The following is a 24,741-nucleotide window of genomic DNA, read 5'->3' as shown; positions in this document are numbered from 1 at the left end:
ATGCAATGGTGTCCGCGTTTAGAAGCTGATTATGGGATGGATCCCTGGATACGGCAGTCTCTAGATGGTCCATCCTTTCATCACAGCTCCAAACTTTGGCTCTGTAACTCCTTCCATGGGTGTTTTGTTCCCAATTCTAAGAAGGGGCACAGTGTCCACATTTTGGTCTTCATTAAGTAAATTTTGTTTAGTGATATCTTTTCTTCCCAAGGGTTTCACTTCTGTAATATTCAATCATTTGAACTTTTTTGTCAGTTAGGATTTGGTTGGTCTTCCCTCATAACGCCCCAGATAAAACTAATACTTTCTAGTATTTTCTTCAAATGTCTAGTATTTTCTTATGTCTTGTCCATTCATCACTTTTATACATTTATTTGATGATTCATTGTAAGCAATAGTTGATGGTCGTTAACTTAAAGATAAGTGGAAAATATGGAAATGTAAACTCTAAGGAATATGATCATTTCTATAATTAAGTAATATAATTTTAAATTATGATTTATCAGAATTAATAAATCAGAAATGCTGGAGTCCTGAAATTGTACTACTTCTACAGCATGTTAGCTAGAGCCAGATTGTTAGGTAAAGTTAGTATCCTAGTTAAATCCACATTTGAGATAATTAGTCATTCTGTAGTGTAAGTGTGCATGTATGTTTAACTTGAACAGGACTGTATATTTCAAACAACATCCAGAATATAAATGTAAATGATATGCTGGTTAGTTTTTATTGTCAGCTTGACACAACCTAGCCTCACCTAGGAAGAGACAACTTTCGTTAACTAAGGAACAGTCCAAATCAGGTTGGCTTACATGATAGTTTAACTGAGGATGACCCTCAGGTTCAGAGATTAGCTTGTCTAGCTACCAGCTGGTGAACTGTTTGAGAGAGAGTAGAAGGATTAGGAGCTGTGGCCTTGTTGGAGTTGGTGTGCCCTTGGAGGAAAATTTCAGTAAAAAGTAATAAGTTTAAGAAGTCTATTGTAAAACATGCTGACTATAGATAATGACTAGTCTCTACTTGAAAATTACCAAGAATAGACTTTAAGTTTTGTCATCTCTCAAAATATGTAAATGAGGCAAAAAGTTTTCAAAAAACTACAATGATCCATTTAAAATATGCTACTAAATTCAGGAAATTAGGCTCCATCTATCTTGGTGATGAAGTCTTCAGATCTGGTCAAGAATCACATGTTTAGGTATCTGCTTTAGATGATATTTCTTTTTTCTTTTTCTCCTGTTTTTTTGAAAAAGATGAATATTTCAGGTCATGTTGTATAGTATATATACAACGTTTATTTTGAATTATAGATAAAATTGTATATTACCTTCTGGTCAAAAAAAAAAAAGTTTTATTTCTTTGCCATCAAACTAAATAGTAACCTGGCAGTGGTGGCTCACGCCTGTAATCCCAGCACTTGGGAGGCAGAGGCAGGTGGATTTCTGAGTTCCAGGCCAGCCTGGTCTACAAAGTGAGTTCCAGGACAGCCAGGGCTACACAGAGAAACCCTGTCTCGAAAAACAAACAAACAAAAAAACAACAACAACAAACAAACAAACAAATAAAAAACCCCAGTAGTTTGAAAATTCAATTGGAGATTTTTATATTCTTCATTTCTCTGTTATGAGATAATATAGGCAATGGCAAGATAGTCATAAAATTGCCAATTTCTTGTAAGCAAAATGTAAAGACTGAGACTTTTAAAGAAAATCCAGTGTAAGTAAGTTCTGTAAATGGTATGAAAATATTGTTTTACAACTTGGTATAAAATTTATTTGATTTAGTTTTACTGACGTGCTTAATCTAAGATGATAATAATATTAAGTTTATATTCTGCTTGAGGGTATGAGAATAATGCATTTTGAAATATTATCATCCAGTGCTAGTCATAGTAGTATTCTCCATGTGGAAGAAGTAGAAGATGAGAAGTTCAAGGGCCATCTTCAGCTACATAGTATTCTGAGGCAGCTCGTAGTAAAAGTAATATCTAAAGCAGATACCTGAGCGTGTGATTCTCGACCAGATCTGAATACTTCATCACTAAGATAGATGGAGGTCTAATTTTCTGTATTTAGTAGCATGATATTTTAAACTAACCATTGTAGATACTTGACTAACCCCATGGAAATCCATGGTGTAATATCTGGCTGTAACACTAGGTGGTAGCAATACATTTTAGACATAAAACTGTGGAACCTGGTTCTCAACATAATGTGCTTCTCTTTAACAGGCAGATTTGCTTTTGCTCAGTTTGGAGAAAGGAAACAGGCTGTTTGCTAACCACAGAATATCATTTCTACCCCATCTGCTATTTGCTGTACTCCTAAACCCTGGTTGCTGCAACCCAAAGACTCAAATGTTTTTTATTTTATAGTATTAATACTCCTAAAGTTTATGGACAATTCCAAAGAGGTTTTACTTGTAGATGGTAGATATACTTGTGATAGTAATGTTTTTCATATTTGAAGTTGTACTTGAGAAAAGCTTTTTAATCTATGTTTATGGTCCTACTTACTTACTTACTACTTGCATTAGCTTTAAGTGTTAGTATATGAAAAGCCTTTCTACCAGCCCAGGTCCACCTGTGTGTGAGGAGGGTCTGTATCAGAACCTTCTGTGCGTCAGCTGCCGTGGTTTACTAAGTAGTAAACTTGACCTTATGTCAATGAGTTTAGCCTTCTGCTGGCGGCCCATTAGTGTTCACCAGACTGGCCTTATCTCCAGTTAGAAGTCCCCGAAGTAGCTCAGTCACAGTTGGCATAAAAGTGAAGTCATGCTCAGCCTTCACACAAATCCAGAACATGTTTCTTCAAGTCTTCCTTTCAGTTAATCACTGTTTATCGTGTTTGCCATGGTTATATGTTTAAGGAACAGAGTGTGGTGTCACACACCTGTGGTTCCAGGTACAGAGGAGCCTAAGGTGGAAGGACCCTTGAAGCCAAGGGTTTGGGGCTGTCCTGTGCAATACTGTAAAACCCCATGTTGAAAAACCAGGAATCTCAGGCAGATTTTCATTCCTTATCTGAGTATGTTAATTTTCATTCTTTCTTATCTTTGGGTTTAAATTTTTCTTCTTGTCTTTTCTGGTCTTAGAATTTTCTACATATACCATCAGATTAAATTCAGATGTTGCCATTCTTCCCTGACATGCAAACATGTTCTGCCACACTCGACTCTGTGTCAGTGTGTGTATGTGTGTATGTACTTATGTAGAGAGCTTGTATCATTTCTCTTTGCCCTTAGTCAGCTCTTTATAAGGCAGAGACTATGTCCTAGTCATCACTGTTTCACAGCCTTAAGCACACTGGCTGCTTTCACTTAGAATAGAAAGGAGTAGCTTGAAATATCCATGTTTTGCCAGACAGTGGTGGTGTACACCTTTAGTCCCAGCACTTGGGAAGAAAGAGACAGATGGATCTCTGAGTTTGAGGCCAGACTGTCCTACAGAGCAAGTTTGAGAACAGCTGGGACTACACAGAAAAACCCTGTGTTGAAAAACAACAAACAAAAATACAAAAAAAAAAAAAAAGGAAGGAAGCGATCGAGAAAAAGGAAGGAAGAAGAAAGAAAAAGAAGCAAAAATTATGTTTTAAGTGCTGTTTAGTTATGGTCACCATTATCCCATAATAAATACTAATACTTATGACTTAACAAGCAAGCTCTTCTTTTTTTTTTTTTTTTAGAAAATCAGGGTCAGTCAAGTTACCTCTTTTTATGGAGGGGTGGGTGTGGGGGTGTGTGTATGTGGATATATATATATATATATATATCCATGCCCTATACATATATATGTAGACATATATATGGATATATATATACATACTATCTATCTATCTATACATACACATATGTGTGTATGTATATATATATATATATATATATATATGTGTGTGTGTGTGTGTGTGTGTGTGTGTGTCGCACATATACATATATACACACACGTGAATATGAGTGTGTGTGTGTCTTTGGGTTACTGAGTGATTTTTTCTTAACTAAAAAGTTAACATTAAATAGTTTTATAAATAATTTTAATCTACATTTGAACCATTACATTTACCCAGTACAAAGCTACCTGGTATCATTTTATAATAAATAGTGATAACATGATTATTTGATTTAACTTTTTTATTGTTTTATTTACTACATCCCAACCACAGTTTTCTCTCCCTCCCTACCCCTTCAATCTCTCCCCTTCAACTCCCCTCTCCATCAGATCCACGCCCCCATCTACTTTCCCTCAGAAAAGAGCAGGACTCCCAGGGACATCAACCAAACACAGCATAACAAGAACCAGGAACATACTATCATTGATTTGACATCTTAGTAAATACATGCAGAGGTTTAAAGATAGTTTTAGGTGAAAGAAAACATTTGCCATGGTTTGAATATAAATATATTTATGCACATATATATATGCACACACGTGACTCAGACTTACATATACTAATGCAGTGTTAAATTTGGTTTTGTTTATTTTTTTTGCAGAACTTCTCGGTATCCATGAACAAGCAGCTGTAGGATTCTTAACACTAATGGAAGCTTTACGATATTGTAAGGTAAACTGTCTTGAGGGGTTTGAATATGCCCACACTGTGGACAGTATTTTCACTCTGATGGTCATTAACTTCAGCTCCTGGCTGTCACCACTCATCACTGTCTTACTTCCTTGCTGAGCTCCCAACCCGAACTAAGTGTTAAGAAATGAAGGCGGCTAGTTGTACTTGCTTTCCTGGGAAGGGAGTGAGTGACAGAGCAAAGAACAAAATACTATATAAAGTAGAAATATACATGGTTCACTATAAGTATGCTATTAAGCTGGTTCACCTTGAAGCTTCATTGTTGAAATTGAGTTGCCTACCTGTGCAGTCCTCAATGGCTATTAAATATTGTAATATTTTACATGAAGCTCACATCAGTTTTCTCACTTAAAAGATGCCATATTCTTAGACAAAGGATGATGTAGATTTGTGGAATTTTTTTTCCATTTTAGAATGTTTATATCATACAGTGGTTCTGATGACAGTGACAATTTTTAGTAACATTAACAAGTGTCTTGGCTGGGTGGTGGTTGTACACAGCTTTCATCCCAGCAAAAGCAGGTGGATCTCTGAGTTCAAAGCCAGCCTAGTCCACAGAGCGAGTCCCAGGACAGCCAGAGCTGCCCAGAGAAACCCTGTCTTGAAACCTCCCTCCCACAGCCCTCCCTCCTTGCCTCAAAAAAAAAAAAAAAAAAAAAAAAAGCATCTTCTCCTTTGTGAGTGTGGGGAGAGGCACATGTGCATGCACACACATTACATCATTCCTTCTTCATGCCATCTTGTGCCATAAACAGAGATGTAAGAACAGTACAGGATCTCTTCTGACCTTGTAAGTAGTGACTATGCACAACAGTAATACCTTCCTTTTCAGAGATTTTTTAGTTCTATAAATTAATGCTATTCTAAGACAGCCTGGCAATCAGAGACTTAAACTGAGCTTCCTCTTTCCAGTACATACACATGCTCGTCTATCCTGGAGAAGAGTGTGCACCTATGCGCGAGTGCTCGCTCACTCTCTCTCCCTCCCTCTCTCTCTCTCTCTCTCACACACACACACACACACACACCACACGTGGGCGCACACACGCACACGTACATTTTACTTGTCACCAAGTTACAGATTTTTCCATTTACTTTTTTTGTTGCTCTGATAAAATAACCTGACCAAAAAACTAGAGAAGGAAGAATTTATTTTGACTTATAGCTCCAGAGGGTTAGAGTCCATCATGTCAGGGACTACACTCTATGGTGGGAAGAATAGGAAGCAGAGAGAGAGAGAGAGAACAGGAAGTGGGCCAATGGTTATAACCTCTAAAGCTCACTTCCAGTGATTCGATTCCTTCAGCAATGTTCTACCTCCTAAGATTTGATAAACTCCCAGACAGCACCCCTGACTGGGGGCCAGGTGCTCAGATACATGTAGTCAAGGGGGATGGTTCTCTTTTAAACCCCATAGCCATGTTGTGTAAATCTCAGTCAGTATTGTTCCCTCCATTGCCCCGTTCCGGCCACACTGGGGGTCTGCCATTTCCCAGTGTCCCATCTCGTTACATAAATGGCTGACTTTTCCCTTGGGTTGATTTTAAGTTGTGTCAGAAGAAGTATTTCCTGACATTTCCTCAGTTACTCTCCAGATTCGGTTGTGAGCCTAGCCTTTGAGGTCTGAGCCATCTCTGCAGCCTGCCCCAGCTCCTCTTTCACATTATTTGTGAGGAATGACTACTCTATGGTGACTCTTTTAATCTTTTTTTAAATCTCTTCCCCAATGGTATTAGACTTTTATAGGATTATTCTAATGTTCTGATGCAAGGTTGCTTATAAATAAGAAATAAAGAGAGCTGACAATCAAACCACCAATGGCTTTCACTTGGGAACTGGGTACCAGCAAATTGGAGCTGCAGGCACAGATTCTACATGGCAAGAGGGATGGAACTAGCTTGGTTCCCTAGGCTGTCATGATGTGCTAATTTGAATAATTCCAGTGGGCTCTGTGCCATGAGACTGTAACTATGTCTGGTACCTGACATATGGGCAAATAGACTGATCATCAGTATGAGGAGCATGAAGAGAATGAATTGGTATAAATTTTATCAGCTATCCTTAAAGGAGACTGACTAGTTTATAAGCCAGACATCAAACCCAACAGTCAGTGTCTAAAATGCTGTAGGTAACCTCATCAATATGCAAGTTCTCAGTCAACACGTTTCTACGTATCAACAGATAATTAGGGGAATGGCACAAGGGAAATGAATTATGTTTGAATAAATGTTATAAATCTAAACATTTCTCCATTCCCTGATAGTGGAACAGATTGCTTTCTAATAATAAAATTATCATTTAATTTATTTTCAGCATATATATTTAGGTACATAAATGAAGCAATACCTATTTATAACCTTCCTACACACACACATGCACACACATGCACGCACCAATAAAGAATGATGCTTTTAGCGATGTGTTTAAAAATCAGAAAGCATAACTTATATATCATAAAGATCACCATTTTGGATGTATATGGTTCTATGGATGTTGCTATATTTGTAAAGCTGTGCAACCATTGTCCTTACCTAGTTCTGTAAGGCTTTCCTCACATACACACACCCCACTCCCCCAAGAGTAGGTCAAACCAGGCAGCCATTCCTCCTTCCTCACACCAGAAATCACAGTTCAACTTTCTGGCTTTGCGGGTTCCTTCACCTGTGTATTAGTAATTTATTTCTTTCTATGTTGAAATCACTCTTGTTTTATAGTGTATCAATTTGTTTCCACCCATTAACTGATGGATGTTTCAAATTATACATTAAAAAAAAAAACCCAACCCTGTTCCTATTGTAAAACTTTAAATGTAATTTCTGTTCTGAAGAATAGAGTAGCTAGAGTCTTCTCTATTCTCTCTCTCTCTCTCTCTCTCTCTCTCTCTCTCTCTCTCTCTCTCTCTCTTTATCGTTAATTATTTACCTTAGTAGTCTCAGGAAGAAGAACAGATTAGCCTAGTCTAACATGATTTGCAGTTGGCAAAATCTAGTGAAGCAATTGTTCTGATTGCTAAGAATTTAATTTGAGTGTTTTTAATACTTAGCCATCTAACACTTTGAACATAATTTAGAACTATGTATCAGCCTCTCCTTTTCACTTTACGGCCACACCTACCTCCCTTCATTATGGAAATATCTTCATGATTCATATTTAAGACTTCAGAGTGATAATTTCCAATTTTAGCTGTTATAAATACTGCTATTGTGAACATTTGTCCACATATTATTTTTATAGGCATGTTTTTACATTATGGTGTACTCAGGATTAAATTGCCTGGCCACACAGTAATTCTATTCAACTATTAGAGGACTGTCACTTTGATTTCCAAAATAAGGGCAATGTTGTGTACTCTGGTGACTGATTTTATGATCAAATGCACCATTAGTTCAGCTGTTTCTACTATAACATTTTACACCCCCCTTTTGAAACCTCTCCCTTAAGTGAAGCGCACTTGCTTTTTCTAAGAGAGATTAAGCAGTAGCTAGAATGTCCAGTGTGTGACTCCGTCTAGGTGCCCGGACAACTGTTTGTGATTCTAGCTCTGTAGTTGGTGCTTAAGTTTAGCCAGGCCCTGCCTGCCACCATGCACCTCTCTGCACTCTCTCAAGCGAGGTCTCTTGTTGCTCAGCTCCACAGCCACATCGACTAACTGAGCAGCTTCCCTTGCCTCACTCATTTCCTCTCCACTACCCTCAAAGGAGCCTTCCTATTTGGTGGGCTTTCTGTTGCATGTTAGCGCAGCTGACTCATCCCTGCTTTCATAGGGCAAGGGAACTAAGTTTTCTGCCATGAATACAAGAGTTCCTGTTTTCCACCTCATGGTGAGAGTAAATTCCCAAGGGCTGTTGTGCTGCTAAAATAGGGGCTGCTGGCTAAATAGAAAAGGATAATGTGCCCTGAGTGCTGTAGGTAGTTTCTTACAGTTTCCCAGTCTGAGGAGGAAAAGCAAACGAGATTGCTAAGATTCATTGTTTTCAAAGGAAGTGTCCTCATGGAAGTGTAGAATCAGTTGGGGTAAACATGATAGGCTGTGTAAATCTGTCTTATGTGCTCAAAATTAAACTTTTTCTCAGTCACAAATGAAGTGCTTACAAGTTTTTTGGAACAATCTTATATATGGATTTCTTGATCTAAAGTCCTCATTTCCAACTGTGACACATGTGTATGTAAGATCTGCATTGCAGTGTCTGGTTTAAAAATGCAGTATAAGCTTAGGCACAGGTCCTGTCTGCACTTAGCATCTAACCTCTGTGGTAAGAAGTGTTAATGAGACTCCTGTTATTTCTGCACAAATATTTAAGGGACAGCATAAAATCTTTCATTTATTTGTTTTACTTTGCTGAATTTATTCTAGGTTGGTTCTTACTTGAAATCTCCAAAATTCCCTATTTGGATTGTTGGCAGCGAAACTCACCTCACCGTATTTTTTGCCAAGGTATGCTTATAGGGGACTTTTTTTTTTCCACAATGATATTAGGCAAACAAGTAATATTGTGAGTCCATATTTAGTTTGATCTTTGTGCAGATGAAAATCCAGCCAGTAATAAATGGAATGCTTCCCAGAAATCTTATCAGTTCACACTACAGAAAACATTGTTGCTTTGCTCTGGGGTTGGAGTCACCTCAGTGAACTCCTTCCTGACTCCATTACATGTCTTTACCTCTGCCGACTTAAGAGCTCTGGCTTTTGATTTTGTTTAGAAGTTGCTGAGATGTGGAAGAAACCATTTTAGTTTTATTTTAGATTCTTACATAAAATGGTTTCTAAATCTTTCTTTTTAACAAGACGTAATATTTTCCACAGTGGGGTGGTAAAAGCTTTGGCATCAAACACCTTCATTTAAACCCTAGTTTCTTTGCAGCATTTCTTGGGCTCTTTTCCTCTGTGTTTACAGTGGGGCTTTTTAACAGTACCTAGGTCTTAGAAGTGCTGTCAGCCTTAAATCTAAGATATTTAGTGGTGTCTAGCACAAGACAAGTGCTCATTACTCTATGAAAAGTTACCCAATGTCTCTGATGCTGTTAAGAACAAAGTGTCAGAGCTTGGACTGAGGAGGGCAATATAAAAGTGTGTTCTTGAGGTTCTTCACTCCAAGAGACGTTGGTAGTATATGTTTCCCAGTGTAAGTTCCCTTCTGGAAGAATTCTATCAATTTCACGGAACTGGAAATCTCATTTTTGTTTTCTTTTCTTCCTGCGTTTATTGTGTTAGCCAACGTCCGGCTTACAGGGACAGAATAAGGTGCATGTTACTTTTTCTTAGCCTGGAAACTGTATGAAAATACAGGCCGTCATGATGCATTCTTCTGCGTATGAGAGTTGTTGTTCATTTCCCTTTCCAAGTAGGGAGGATAAAATCAAACTTAGAAGCAGAAAACTTATAATTCCGAACAAATATTTCACTATATATTCCTAGAAAAGATAATCAGTTTAAATTTACATGGATGGTGTATTTTTAAAACAATTACTTTATGTCCAACCCTATTCTTTAGCATTAGGAAAACTGATATGAAACTATACAAGTGTATTTGTGGAGGGGGCACTTGAAATTTTTGGGACGTGCTCTTATTATATAGCCAGGGCTGATATTGTACAAGAATCTTCCTGCCTCAATGGAAAATTACATAAATAGTAAATGAAACTATTAACATTCATTTGAGTTCAATTTAAAATATTTTAAAATATAAAGTCTTTGTATACTTTCATTACATAGAAAATGCTAGAAGCTTTGCTGTTCTTATAATTATAAAAGGAACTATTCATTATTTAGTTTGACCTTTTGAGCATTCAGAATTTTCCTATATCAAAATATTTCATTTTGAGCATTCACATTTACCTATGTTTTCGCTGTTGTTTTTTGTAGTTTGTTTTGATTTTTGTCTGTTACTTTGTGATTAATTTATTCACTCTATATGTCTTATGGCCTCAAAGAAACATAAGTTTAATCCACCATCTTTTATTAGAAATAAACTATCATATTACATGAAATTGACCTGTAAGTTCATTTCCACAGACTGCTCTGTGTGCCGTGTTCTTGGTTTTTACTGGATGGAGTTAGGCCCCTTTGTTCTGTGCTCACAGGTTTCAGCAGCCTATAAGGAAGCATTGTTTCTTGTCTGCAAATGGTTGGAGACCTGATGCACTGTACAGAGGCTGCAGCTGTGTTCCTTTATTCTTGTGCTTGGTTATCAGATGATTTCTCAGGATAGTTTATGCCTGGAGTTATGCCAGGTGCTGTGAATGCAGTCTTAAACAAACATAGACATTGTTCCTGCTCTTGCAGAGGTATGTATCTGAATGGAGGAGCCCATGGCTGATTACCGCTTAGAAGTTTCCAAGAGTGATAAGTCTTGACAAAGCTTAGGTCTATAACACGACGAGGATTCTTCTGAGCTTTGGAAAGCTGTGATGTTTCCTAGAGGAATTGATATCTGAAGTGAGCACTGAGGTAGCAGTGGGCTTAAACTAGGGAGGAGAGGAAAGCAGTGGCTACTTAGGAAGTAGTTGGAGCAAACGAACCTCCTCAGAAGGAGAGCCACCTGAAAGAAAAGAGCTGGACACTCAGAAGCAGGGAGGCAGGAGGCAGGGAATACTGGGTCAGGAGTGTTCCATGTTACTCCATAGCCTGAACGGACAGACTCATAGCCACTGCACTTGGCAAGAATTTCAGGGATTCAGTTCAGGGACTGTAAGAAGAACAAGCCTAAATTTGCATTTTGAAAAGGTCATTATGGCTAATTGCAGAAAACAGATGTTTTTTTTTTTCATGTTGAAAAATAACCCAAGTGATCCGTAAAACAGATTTTTATCATTTTTATGGGAAGTGGTATAATTGTTATAATTCAGTCCAGGGTCATTTTTTTATTATCCTTTGATAATTTCATGTATGCATATAATGCATCTTTGTTATTACACTCCCCCATTCCTTCCTCTAACTTCTTCTGAATGGATCCCCTACCGCTCTACCCCATCTCCCAATTTTTTTTAAAATAATTCAGTGAGGCCAGTTTGAGCTGCACATATGTGAGTGGTTGTGGGGCATCCACATGGTCTATCTACTACGGACCACACTACACCCCACCTCCACCCAACAGTCTTCAGCTCTATCTAGTAGCTTCTCAGCTAGGGCTGAACCAATACAGTTGTATTGGGAGTAAGTGCTGGAGCAGGAGTCTCAGTTATTTATAGGAGCAGAAATGACTCAAAAACATCTGCTTCGCCCAAAGCAGGATGTCACCAAGATGGATGACACCCCAACCTGAGTGACAGCTTCTGAAAGTTGGAAACCTGGAGTTTACTGTATAACTTATAGGCAGCTTTTAATTGGGCATGTTGTTGCTGTTTTGTTTCAGGTAACTGTGTTGGTCTCTGCCTCTCCCAGGCAGCTTGTCTGATCCTTCCTTTCCAGGCAGCCCAGCTGGTCTGGAAGTGTCTCTCAGCAGTCTTTGCTGCTTATGTAATCTGGGGAGTAAAGGACCTAGTGCATGTGGTCGGTCAGTTTAGGGACTTTCTGAAGCTTCAGGTTGCTATGGAATCTTAACACTTCTCCCTTTAGAATCTCCTGAATGTTGAGGAGCTTCCCTCTAAAATGGAAACATGATTTCAGAAAATTACTGCAGGGCATCTGAGACCTCTTCTCAGCCATGGAGTCTAGGTTAGATTTACAGTATTAGGCATCCATTTCTTCTCATGGAGCAGGCCTTAAATCTAATAAGGAAGCTGTTGCTTACCCCTATAACATTTGTGCTGCAATTGTACTGTGGGCTTATCTTTTCAAGCTGGTTATCATTGTAGCTCACAGTATTTGCAGTTGCATGCGATTACGAATGGCTTTTCTCTCCCAGAAGCCTACTTAGATTCTTCCAGTAAGCACTATGAGAGCTAGCCATCAGGGAAAACATTGCTTTCTCACTACCTGCTTGAATTCTCCCTGCTCTGTGACCAAAGTATATAGTATGTTCAGCAATGGGCTATCACTATCAAGTTCTGATGAGCTACCTAGAGCACTGCCAATAATCTGTATTGATGGGGTAGGGGAGCTCTGTGACCCTTCTAACAACTGGATGGAAGAAGCTTATAAAATAGGTTTTCATATGGCTTCTAATTATTCCCCTTCCTATAGCCTCCTATGCACTAGCCTTCTGTGGGTCTCCCCACTCTTGTAGATAGTTGACCAAGGCAAAGGAAGCAGGGATATCAAATTGGAAGGTGGGATGGGTGGGGGAGGGGGAGGGGGATTGGAAGCCCCGTGAATATGTATAGTTAATAACCACACCAGGATCAACTATCAGGAGGCAGATCAACTTTACTTAAACTCACAGTTTATAAAGTTTTGGGGGACTGAGAGTAGGAGCATCCAGGATGGGCAAAAGTCATTGGCTAGGGCTTAGGGTACCTGAAATGCCTCATTAGCATGGGGAACTGTTCAGGAATCTCATGTGCTGGCTGAAGAGGTTGTAACAGGAGAAAGGAAATTGACCCTGTGATCTGATTGAGGCTATGTGGCATTCCTTAGGTAGAGGCATATGCAACAGCTTAGAATTGCCCAGACAAGGTCAGAGAAGGAGAAGCCCCGCTAGTGAAGGGAGTCTCCCAGAGGCTATCCAGTCATGGTGGACTTTGACCTTAATTAGCAGAGTTTACCCACATCTCCCCCAGATTTATTTTTTAATGGAGAAATGTCATTAAAGTATTCAACCCCCTATATTGGGGACAGCTTGGTACTGAACTAGAACCCAATTAGCAGTGACTTTTACAATGCTGTTTTAAAAAGTGGACAAGGCAGAGTGTGAACATCAAAATCAAACAAAGCATAAACCAGCAGGGAATTGAGGGGTGGGAGCCAGGAAGACAAGGGTTTACTGAACCAACTTAATTGCTCAGTGGACTGAAATCTTGAGAGCAAGTCTGTACAGAGTTTTTTTGTTTGTTTTGTTTGTTTGTTTGTTTGTTTTTGAGGGTGTAAGCATTGAACTCAAACAATATTTGATTCATTTACATAGACATAACATTTTTTTCTCAGTACTATGCAAGTCCCCCCAAGTTTAGTAGCCATTAGGCCCCAGCGAGATTCAAGGCTGTTAACTGTGGATGTCAGTGCCTGCTTGTCTTGAAAGTCTCCAGTCAGCAAGTGTATCTAGACAAAGACCCCAGGCAAGTTGGAGGAAGATGGCGGGTCAGTCTCAGTCTGGCCTGCAGAGGCACTGCTGCTTTCTTTTCCTGAGAGAGAGAAACCTGTAGAGTGATCATAACAGGGTTGCAGAACCCTGGTGGGGGTTATCTGTACAAGGGGTTATATACTGTTTTCTTTTTTTACACCAAAAGAAGAGAGGGGATAATGAATGCACACATTAAACAGTATACTTTGATTGTCAGCACATCAGGCATCCATTGCTCTAAACGCACTAGCAGTTTAAGGGTGTTAAAGGAATTTTAATCCTGGAAGTGGGAAGTTACATTAGGGAAAACAGAGGGAAGGGCTGGGATTTACTGATCTTATCTTTTTAAGGTGGCTGCGAAGGAAAACTCCATGTTAATTATAGATGTGAAATGAACAGTAACCGATTGTCTGTGAAAAATAAATTGGCGTTAATAGACATTAGTTGAAGATTAAGTAATAGTTGTCATGTAGTTCCTTTGACCTGTGGGAGGTAGATCTAAGGTGATCCTCTGAAGCCTAAAAGAGTTTTTAAGTTTACAAAAAGAGATAAATTGTATTTATGTCCATATTACCATCATTTGTAATCTAAAAACAATTTTGGGATAAAAGTATGAACATTCTTTTAGGTAGTCCTTTTGCTAGGGAAAAACAAACATTTAAACAAAATTTCTTTAGACAAAGAAGCATGAAAATTCTAAGTTTGGGGTGAGCTGCTGTTGTTCCAAGCTATATTATCTCCATCTGCAAAAGCAAAACTCTACCCTTCACTGCTGGGATGCAGGCTTACAGACAGAGACCACTGTAGTCAGCCTGCTCAGAGGGTTTGGCAGTGGATCCAGCTGTGCCAGTGATCTGGCTAGTCCTTCCTGCTCCTGGTCTGGGGAAGAAACTGGCTTTGCCATGGCCAGTTAATTGCTTTGCTGTCATCTTTGGGGCCCTGGCCATAGGCTAGGTCTTACCCTATAAGGGATGGAACAGTACTCCTGGCAGAGTGTTCCCCCACCCTGCCATCCTACTTCCTACTTAAACGCTTCCCCTATCATTCCCCTTTCAAATGCCTTCTAAGGTAATTCTCTACCTTTAAGATCTATTTTCCTCCTATTCTTCCTCTTCTGCCATCTTTTTTTACCTTCGCCAAAGCAGGCCCTTTCTGAAGTGTCTCAGAGTAATAGTGTAGAGTCAGGTAAAATACATGAGTGAGAAATTTGCTTCCTGAGGTAAAATGGCAGGACTTGGAGATGCTTTGAGGTTTTGTAGACAAGATGTAGAAATGTCTAATGAGATATGTGTGTAATGATTAGAGTTGAAGGGACTCAAAGGCATTCGCTTAACAGCTATGCTATTTTAAAATTTTTTATCCAATTTTTTTATCCAACTGAAACCTTGTCTCAACCCCCCCAACCCAACCCACCCCCCAAAAATAAAAAACAAACAAACAAACAAAAACAGAGAACATAGTGGAAGATGGTGATTTCAATTTAGTTGCTGAACTTAGTGCTCACCTTGTTGTATAGGAGATGCCCAGTGACCTAGAACTTAACCTTTCAAGCTGTTGGTATCTCTTTCTGACCTACAAAGAGAAATCATCTTTATAAGATTGTAAGAATATTTTAACAGCTATTGGTTCCATCAGTAAGAAGAATATTACCATTTTTTGATCATATTAGAGGACCATACTGAAAATGTATTACATATTTTATGAAATTTTCTCTGATTTTAAATTTGAACTTTTCACTGTGTTTGTAGATTATCTTTTCTGATAGACTACTGTTTTTTGTTTGGTTATGTTTTTTTTTGGTTTTTCGAGACAGGTTATGTTTTTTTTTTGGTTTTTCGAGACAGGTTATGTTTTTTTTTGGTTTCTCTGTGTAACCCTGGCTGTCCTAGAACTCACTCTGTAGACCAGGCTGGCCTGGAACTCAGAAATCTACCTGGCTCTGCCTCCCAAGTGCTGGGATCAAAGGCGTGTGCCACCACCGACCAGCTACTACTGGTCTTTTTAAAGTTCTAACTAAACATTAGCCTGTGTTAAAAGCAAAGGTGGTATTGCTCTCACTGACACAGTGTCCTAAGGAGTCTGCTAGAGAAACTCATAAAAGCCGCCCTATGCTGATTCTTGTCTTAAGGGAATGTCACAGAATCTCCCTGCAGGAGCCTTATGGGAATGGCAGAGTAGTCAAGCCACAGAGTTCCCACGGGAGCTTCTAATAGGGATGCAGGCAGGCAAGATGCAGTAAGTAAATGGATCCATCCTTTCAAGAAGGAAACTGAACTCCTATTAAGTTGAGTAGAGAATGTTTCATGCTGGCTATCTGAGCTTTGGCAGAACAAAAACTTTATTCTGCCAAAGGGAATATGCCCTGTGGGCATGAGTCTGCAGGAATCCCTCTGTGGTACCTCTGATGGTGTTGAGAATTTGCAAACTTACTGCACAAGAAAAAGAGTCCTTGTGCAGTAGAGTCTTTCAAAGTTGATCCTTAAAGAGTTTAGCACTCAAACTTACTTTGTCTTTTTAAAAATTGTTTCCCTTGAATATCAGAAGATAAAGCTAGTTCTTATTAAATAAGGCCTCACACTGGATGATGATATATGTTCGGTGTTTTCTTTGTGGAAGGAACTGCATCCACATGTCCCTAGTCAGTGAACTTCTCAAAGTCGCACGTGCCTGCAGTCAAACCATGGATTTTGCATGAGACATGCTTGCACACTTAAAGGCTGCAGTGTGACAGGCTCCTGCTGTGTGACAGGCTCAGTGTTTGGGTCGTTGTCCTCTTAGCTTGTTCTCCTCCAACCATGTTTTTCACCTGGGACTCTCTGCCTCTTTTTGTTAGTGGGTTTAGGAATTAATTGCCTGGAATACTTTGTTCTTTGAGAACTTTACATTTGAAAATAAAACTTTAGATATTATTAGATCATCTTATTGCGCATTTTAGCCTAACTGTGGGTTAGTCATTGCTAAACCAACATTTTAAAAAATTGTTAGTAACCTAAACAACTCAAGGCGTTTTGGTTGCAAAAGAACAAGGTCTAATTTCTTGTCAAAGTCATTTCAAGTTTCCTTTTGATGTTGATGTGATATTTGTAGCCTTGATTTTGTCCTATTTTGGAGCTGTAAAATCTCATTTTCATATATTCTCTCTCTCTCTCTCTCTCTCTCTCTCTCTCTCTCTCTCTCTCTCTCTCTCTCCCTCCCTCCCTCCCTCCCTCTCTCTCCTTTCTCTCTTTACATGTACATTCACACGTGCACGCACACACATTTACACATACTTGTATGCATAGTATCATCTTTGATCTTTCCTATAATAAAGTGCATTTCCTCTCAGGTAAGAGCATATGAATACACATTATCATTTAAACAGAAATTACATAAAAAAGCTTAATTTAATGTAAAGGAGAAACACAGTATACAGTGCAGAGCAGGCTACTCTGTGTGATGATCCGTTTACCACCACAGTGAAGTAAGTGGGAGGGAGATCCTTTCTTTAGGTCTTTTAAAACTTCTCAGTTCTGTTGTAGTGGAAAATAAATGGAATGTTTTATAGTCTTTAATGTTTAGTATTCTGAAGAAAATTCGCCGTTATGTATCTTTAATTATTGGATAAAACTCTTGAGAATTAAAATACTTAATTCCTGAGCGTTCTGTAATAGTTTACTTCAGTATGCTAGTGAAGCTAATCTGTCTTAGATTTTACTATATCTGCTAATGTTTATATTTTATAACAGACACTACAGGAAAAGAATAGATTTAAGAAATTAAAGTATTTATTTTAGATTAAATCATAATTTGTGTGACTTAACATGTTTTCCAAAATAAATATAACAAATAATTTTACCTAAAAATTTTGAAAGTTTGATAAGAAGTCTATACAAATTAGCCATTTTCAATTATTTTGGTCTTAAAAACATGAAGTTTTAACTATAAGCTTTCCTAAGCTTAGCATATTTTAGGCTAATTTATTAATTTAAGATTCTGTTGATGATTTGTATCACCACTAAAGAATGGAACCTTTCTGTTTTTGATGACTTTAGCAGGACTGTGGAGTAGACTGTCAGTGTCCTGCCTGGACTTCAGCATTCCTTGTCCTGTTGTCCTCTCTGCTGTGCTCTGGCTGAGTGCATTATCTGCTGTGGATAACTGTGACCCTCCATCACAGTGGATTGTCTGCTGTGGATAACTGCAGCCTTCCTCTGTCTCAGTGTTCCTGCTTCCAGGAAGCAGGGCCTGCCCCTCTCATCTGTTACAATAGAGAATCAAATGATTGCCTAAAGAAGATAGAGCATCCTGGGCAGAGGGCCTTAAAGCTGTTCTGTTCTGATAAAGCCTGGTTTTCTTTAGCTGGTGGTTGAGTCCACAGCTCTAGCTATTTAATTGAAGGAAAAGACTGTAGTCAATAGAGTTTATTACCGGAAGTAGCTTTTATTTTATATAAATATTACATACTTAATATATGACCATTCCTAAATGTGCTTACTGAAGTCTTGGTCTACAGTTTTGGTCTAAGCCTTGACATCTTTGACAATGTGACTGCCAACTCTTGCTTTGTTTTTAATTCTTACTGAATTGTCTATATAAAATAGGGGAAATTGAAAGAGTATTTTCTAAATTGCTCTAAAGGCAGACCAAATATAGTAGCAGTCTTGATACATTACAAAGTAGGAACCCAGAAGCATTGGGCATGAAGCATCTGGCCGGACTAAAAAGATAGATTGTCACACATGTGGGTTACACATGTACAGTGATGGAGAGAGGACTACTCATTTCTCTTAGTGACGTTCATGATTATAGTGCAGGAGTTTCTTATAGTCCTCAGACATTGTCTCCCATTGCTGTGTGCTTTTACTATGGCACGTAGAGCTTAGAGTTGTGTGGAAGAACAATCTCAGGCTTTTTCTATGCTGATGACTTGGGCTTTGCTCTTACAACAGGAAAGATGCCACATAGCATGGCTACTGTGGAGGTAGCCTGGGGCTTTTGCATGTTTTTTTTAAAAATGAAAACTTAAAAAAAAAAGACTACTACTTACCTAGCTTTAAATGATACTATGTGTTTTGAGAACACTTAATGGTTAACTAAAAAATATTTCTTGATAGTTCCCAAATGATTTTTGGTATAATTAACAAGACCAAGTCAGGATGAAGTAGATTATGAAGTGGCTTTATATTTTACTTAAAATCAAAAGTCAGTTGCATTTCTATTCTCTGGTTTGGAGGGACTCTTAATGGCAATATAAAATGTCTGCAAGTTAAAATAGCATTTTTCTTGCTGCACTGGGTAACCTGCTCCAGGTTCTTTGATTACAACCACAGATTCTTCTTGATGGTGGAGAAAGGTGTGATGAGCAGATTTTAAAGACCTCCTCAGTTACCCTGCTGGAACCTAGCCAGCACGGGCCCGAATTTCAATACACATTAAGAAGAGGTAAAGTTACAACATTGTTAAAAGACTGTGTGCAGGTGAATAATCATGCTGATAGGACACAGAATGCTGCATGAAACAGAGACATGATTCAGATTCCTGACTGTGGCATATTGGGTATGCCCTTTATATCTCAGTTCCTGTTTCTCTGCTATAGAACAGCACTAGTTAACAGGAATGAAGCTGGCTGGTCTTGAAGGCTGTGTGTGTTCTCCAGCAGTCCCTGTTGACCTCTAAATGAGCTAAAGACAGATGACTCATCCTAAGAGCGCCATGGCCAAAGCACTGATTGTGTCAGTGCTTTACAGAGGTCATTTTAGAACAAAATAATTTTGAAGGTAACTCTAACTGAACATATTTGACTTTTGTGTTTAAGATGTTTTCTTCCCAAGAGAATCTGAAAGCCGGATGTGGTGGCGCACACCTTTAATCCCAGCACATGGGAGGCAGAGGCAGGCGGATNTCTGAGTTCGAGGCCAGCCTGGTCTACAGAGTGAGTTCCAGGACAGCCAGGGCTACACAGAGAAACCCTGTCTCAGAAAACAAAACAAAGCAAAAAAACAAAAACCAAAAAAAAAAACAAAAACAAACAACAACAAAAACCAAGAAAGAGAATTTGAGTTTCAGATGCTTTAACCCTTTGAAGCTCTTTCCTAAATGGTTAGAGATGAAGCAAAGGCAAGTAACTCTGATAATGTGAGTGACTTAGAATTACATCATCAAGGTCTCTTCAGTTAGAACTCAGTGGGGGGTGGGAGATTGGAGGCTGAGTGGTGTGTATTTGAACATCACATTATAAGGTAATTTTGTTAAGATCACTATAATGAAAATGTTGTAAGTACTGTGACATGAAGTGCAAAGTAAGTCTTTCTTTACAGACTAATAGATGAGCCAAAGTGAGAAGAGCTAGTGGAGGAGAAGGAGAAACTGTGGATGTGTGTACTGGAAGACTGGGAATGTGCTAAACGGGAATGAAGTCTGAGAGTTCTTACTGTCTTAGAAGTAGAAACTCTGAAGGAGAGAGTCCTCTTCATACTCACACAATTATTCATGAAAGTTTTAGTTTATATTTCCTTGATGTAAAATAGGAAATTTGAGGATTATGATGCCCTCACTGAAGTATTCTGCTTTAGGATTATAAAACACTCCAAATTAAGAATGAGTTATATTTCTGGTTAAATTTGGTACACAAATACATTGAATATACAACCAAATTTGCCACATGGATCCTGCAGCCATGGCTCTTTGTGCTAGGAACTTTGCTTCTCCCCAGCATCCTGACAGAGCAAGGTGGCCAGCAGAACCAAGAGAACAATGTGCTCTTTTGATCAATTCTCATATCTTGCTGGGTTAGCATGGAACATGCTTTTATCTTTGGATGCTTGGAATTTAGACACAAGGCACCTTTAAGCTCTTTCTTGTGAGTCTGTGTTTGAGACACTTCTACTGCTGGAGATGTTAATGTAACCCTTCTTGTTCCAGTGGAAATGGCAGTGTCTCTTCCCTCAACTTTACAAACAATAGTACATTTCCCAAAGTTCACTTAAGAATAGTAACATAACACTTTGTTTATATTATCGGCCAACTCATTCCCCTAAATGGAGTAATTTGCTTCTGTTCTTACACAGAATACTACTGTAGTTCTTTATTGCAAATTGTAAATGTATAGGTATAAATTTGTGGAAAGTGAAGAAATATTTTAACTCATGAACTCACTATGGAATAATGTAGATCACGTAAGTTAGTGTCCATTACCTCCAACCCTTACGATATTTGGGGAGAACAGTTTTGAGGTGTAGTCACCTACTGTCTATACTTGTCATAGTATGTACTAGAACTGAAAGGGAAAACCTTCCTTCAGTCTGATTCTTTATCCTTGGGTCTCATGTCTCCTCTTAAGCCCCATCTTCTGTAATCAACATTCTGATCTATGCTTCTGAATTCAGTTGTTTTAGAGTTTACATATTAGTGAGAAGAACTACTTACTTACTCTTCTGTGCCTGGCTCAGACTGCAATCGTTTCCTGTTCTGTGGCTGGTAGTGGAAATGACCATAGTTCTTTTTGTTAAGGCTGAGGAGCGTTCCATTGTATGCTGCTTTTGTTAATTCATTCATCTGTTATGAGACATTTGATTTGTTTCTATGACTTTACAGTGCACCTGACTTCAAATCTTTAGGGTTATCCCAAAGTTTTGGGATTGCTGGATTTTACGGTAGTTCTTTCAGAGAATTTCCACACAGTTTTTCAAAATGGCTGGGCTGTTGTACATTATTTCCTAGCCACCATGGCAACAGCTATTTTAACTTTCTTGCTGACATTTGTCTTTTCTGACAGTGACAAGGGAATTTCATATTTTTGCCATAACTTGCATGTCCCAGAGTTCCAATCCTGAGCTTTTTTCATTCGTTTGTTTTCAGTTAATTATGCGGCCTCTTGTGTGTCTTGAGAAATGTCTAGTCATGTACCTCCTCACTTTTTAAATTGGATTTTTGTTTTCTTACTATTAAGTTTGGGCTCCTTATATATTTGAGATAGTAACTCTTTATGACATGGCTTACAAGAATGGGTTTTTAATTTGGCTGTTGCTGGCTTCAGTCCTGAGATTTGGAGTGAGACCCTGGAATCACTGCCATGGCCAGTGTCATTTGGTTTTTCCCTATTGTTTTCTTCTGTAGTTTTATAGTTCTTTTTCTTACATTGAAGTTGTGATCCATTTTGAAATGATGCTCATATCTGATGTGAACTACGAGTCCAATTCCATTGTTTTTGATGTGGAAATCCATTCTTCCTTACAGTGTAAAGACACCTCTCTCTGCCTATTAGTCTATTTTTAATAATTATTACTTTGTATGTATGTGCACACACATGCACACACAGAAGTCAGAGAAAGACTTTCAGGAATTTCCTTCCACTATATGATTAACAGGATTGAATTCAAGTTGTCAGCCTCGGCAGCAAGCACCTTCCTCACTGGGCCATCTCGATGGTGTTATTTAAGCTCAATTGCATGCCAAGATTAATGTCTGGGCTGTGTGTTCTGCACTGCTGGTCAGCATGCCACATGGCTTTATCAGCACCACACTCTTGCTCCAGTTTGTTCTTTGTGCTTGTCTCTGCTTGCCTATTGAAGTCCTTTGCTGGCTCTTTTGTAGAAATTTTAAGATTCTTTTCTCTATTTCTATGAAAAAAATCAGAATTTTAGTAGATACTGCATTGAATCTACAAATCACTCTGGGCAGTATGAACATTTTAACAGTGGTAATTCTTCTGCTCCATGGTTAAGAGACCACAATGAATAATTACATACCAAAAAATAAATAACCTAAGGAAATTAATTTCTTTGACAAGTACAACTATCTAATTATATTTAAAAAGTAATTTAAGAAAATCAGAGGAAGGAGTACTTTCAACTCTGGATCCAGCACTGCACTGACACCTAAAGTAGACAGTGGCTACCCAAGGCAAGTCAGGCAGGATTGGTATACTCCTGTGGTGATCACAGCACACAAGAGGCTTGGGGGGAGGAGAAGCACAGGTTACACGTCAAGAAGACAAATGGCAGGAAAGGAGGGAAGCCAGCATCCTTGATGGTCATAGATACAAAATTCCTCAGCAAATGTGAGCACATGGAATTCAGCACCATATAAAACAGATAGTGTAAATGGAATTTTTAAATGTTATTTAATAACTATTATTATTAAATGACCCAGCAAGCCCTCCCAATAATTGAAGCAGAGTCCTATGGAATTTTTAAAATCAGGTTTAGCACAATTACTGGGTGAGCGTTCCTTAATCTATTTTTCTATACTACACTGTTAATTCTCTAGCTTCATTCTCCAAGTATTTGCCGTTTGAGTCTTGCCTGGGTTATTTCGGCTCCACCAGTCTGTCCTAACTGGGCCTTTCACTGGGCCACGTGTTCCTGGTCCATCACATCTAACGAGGACCTCCTGCTCCCCATCATATTTCTCCTTCTCCCCTTTCCCCTTTTCCCTTTCTCCCTTCTCCCTTTCTCCTCCTCTTCCTCCTCCTCCTCCTCCTCTTCCTCTTTTTAGTGATCCCTACATGCTACTCCCAACCCAGGAACTTAAGTTCCATCTACGTCTATTCTCCACAGTAATTGGCTGTAGCTATTTTTATTTAACCAGTAGTTTTAAATTGGGGAACAAGGTTTATACAACATCATTTGGGGTACATGAGGATCTGCTTGTCAGAGGCAACCAAGTCTTGGGGGCCAATATTTAGCATTTGAGTACAAAGCAGCACCAATCCAACCAAATCATCCACACCCAAGATTGCGTTACTGGCATATGGGGATGTTCCAAGATATACCAATCAATAAATATGACACAGCACACCAAAAGAACGAAGGATACAAGCTTTATGATTATCTTACTAGATGGGGGAGGGCAAAAGCATATGACAGAATTCAGTATGTTTAGATGAGTAAAACTCCAAGATTTTTATAGAAGGCATTCACCTCAGCACAGTAAAGATTTTATGCAAGAAGCCTACAGATTCTCAACAGTGAAATACTGAAAGCTTTTCCTCTGAGCTCTAGAAGAGGACAAAAACTTCTACACTCAGTCCTTATGTTTGCCATAGGGTTGAATGTCCCTCCCAGAGCAGTCAGGAGTAGAAGAAACAAACTCACCCGATGATGGTGGGATCTTCCATAGGAAATGCTACAGCTTGAAAACACTGTTGAAACTATCAAAATGTAGTGAAGAGTGTGTCAGCCTCCATTTATAATAGCTACAAAAACGTACCAAGGAATAACTAAAACAAGGGCTTGAACGATCTACACTCTGAAAACGGCGAGCCACCAGTGACTAAAATTAAAGGAATATATACATGGGAAGATGCCTTTAGTCATGAAAAGGGAAAAGGAAGAGGCTTGGTTTTTAAACAAGAAAAGCCTGAGTTTTTTTTCCTTCCCTTCTATAGTTTTAAGTGATGTTTAGAAATTCTGTGAAATTTTTAAAGTGTATCAAACTCATCTTCTCATCGCTAATTGATACTACAGAAGGGTGGGTGAACAGACAGATAGGAAAAATAAGCATCCATTTGCACACAGTTGAAACCTCTGCTCTCAAGCTGCTGCCGGCCAGCACTGTACATGTAGTCATCCACTGTCTCCCACAGACCTACAGAAGAGAACTGAGGAAGGAGGGAGGGAGGGAGGGAGGGAGAGAGAGAGGGAGGGAGGGTGGATTATGAATAGTTAAAGGGGCTAATGCTTATACTAGAATAAACGTAGAATATAGATAGCTAAGGAATAATACTATCTCCAATGTTAACAGTTGCTCCAAGTCTCTTGAGAGCTGGGAGACAATCCTAGCTTTAGCCCAGAAATACAATGAAGGCTATATTGGTGATGTGAGTTGTTGTTGTTGTTTTTTTTTGTTTTTTGTTTTTTTTTAATTTTTAATATTTTTATTACATATTTTCCTCAATTACATTTCCAATGCTATCCCAAAAGTCCCCCATAGCACCCCCCACTTCCCTACCCACCCATTCCCATTCTTTTGGCCCTGGCATTCCCCTATATTGGGGCATATAAAGTTTGCAAGTCCAATGGGCCTCT

General features: G+C 38.8%; 1 protein-coding gene across 6 annotated transcripts in view; it reads left to right on the top strand.

Annotated features, from left to right (window-relative positions):
• The window catches only part of Mindy3 (MINDY lysine 48 deubiquitinase 3), a 76,293-nt gene that overhangs the window by 28,642 nt on the left and 22,910 nt on the right, over window positions 1–24,741 (top strand). For all 6 annotated transcript variants that reach the window (XM_029472339.1, XM_029472334.1, XM_021185512.2 and 3 more), the window contains 2 exons: window positions 4,486–4,556; window positions 8,932–9,012. In XM_029472339.1, the coding sequence (XP_029328199.1) occupies window positions 4,486–4,556; window positions 8,932–9,012 (152 nt within the window). The remainder of the gene's footprint in view (window positions 1–4,485; window positions 4,557–8,931; window positions 9,013–24,741) is intronic.

Source organism: Mus caroli, chromosome 2 (assembly GCF_900094665.2).
Source record: "Mus caroli chromosome 2, CAROLI_EIJ_v1.1, whole genome shotgun sequence".
NCBI lineage: Eukaryota > Metazoa > Chordata > Mammalia > Rodentia > Muridae > Mus > Mus caroli.
The sequence above is the reverse complement of the archived record's forward strand: the minus strand, read 5'-3'. Positions and strand labels throughout refer to the sequence as shown.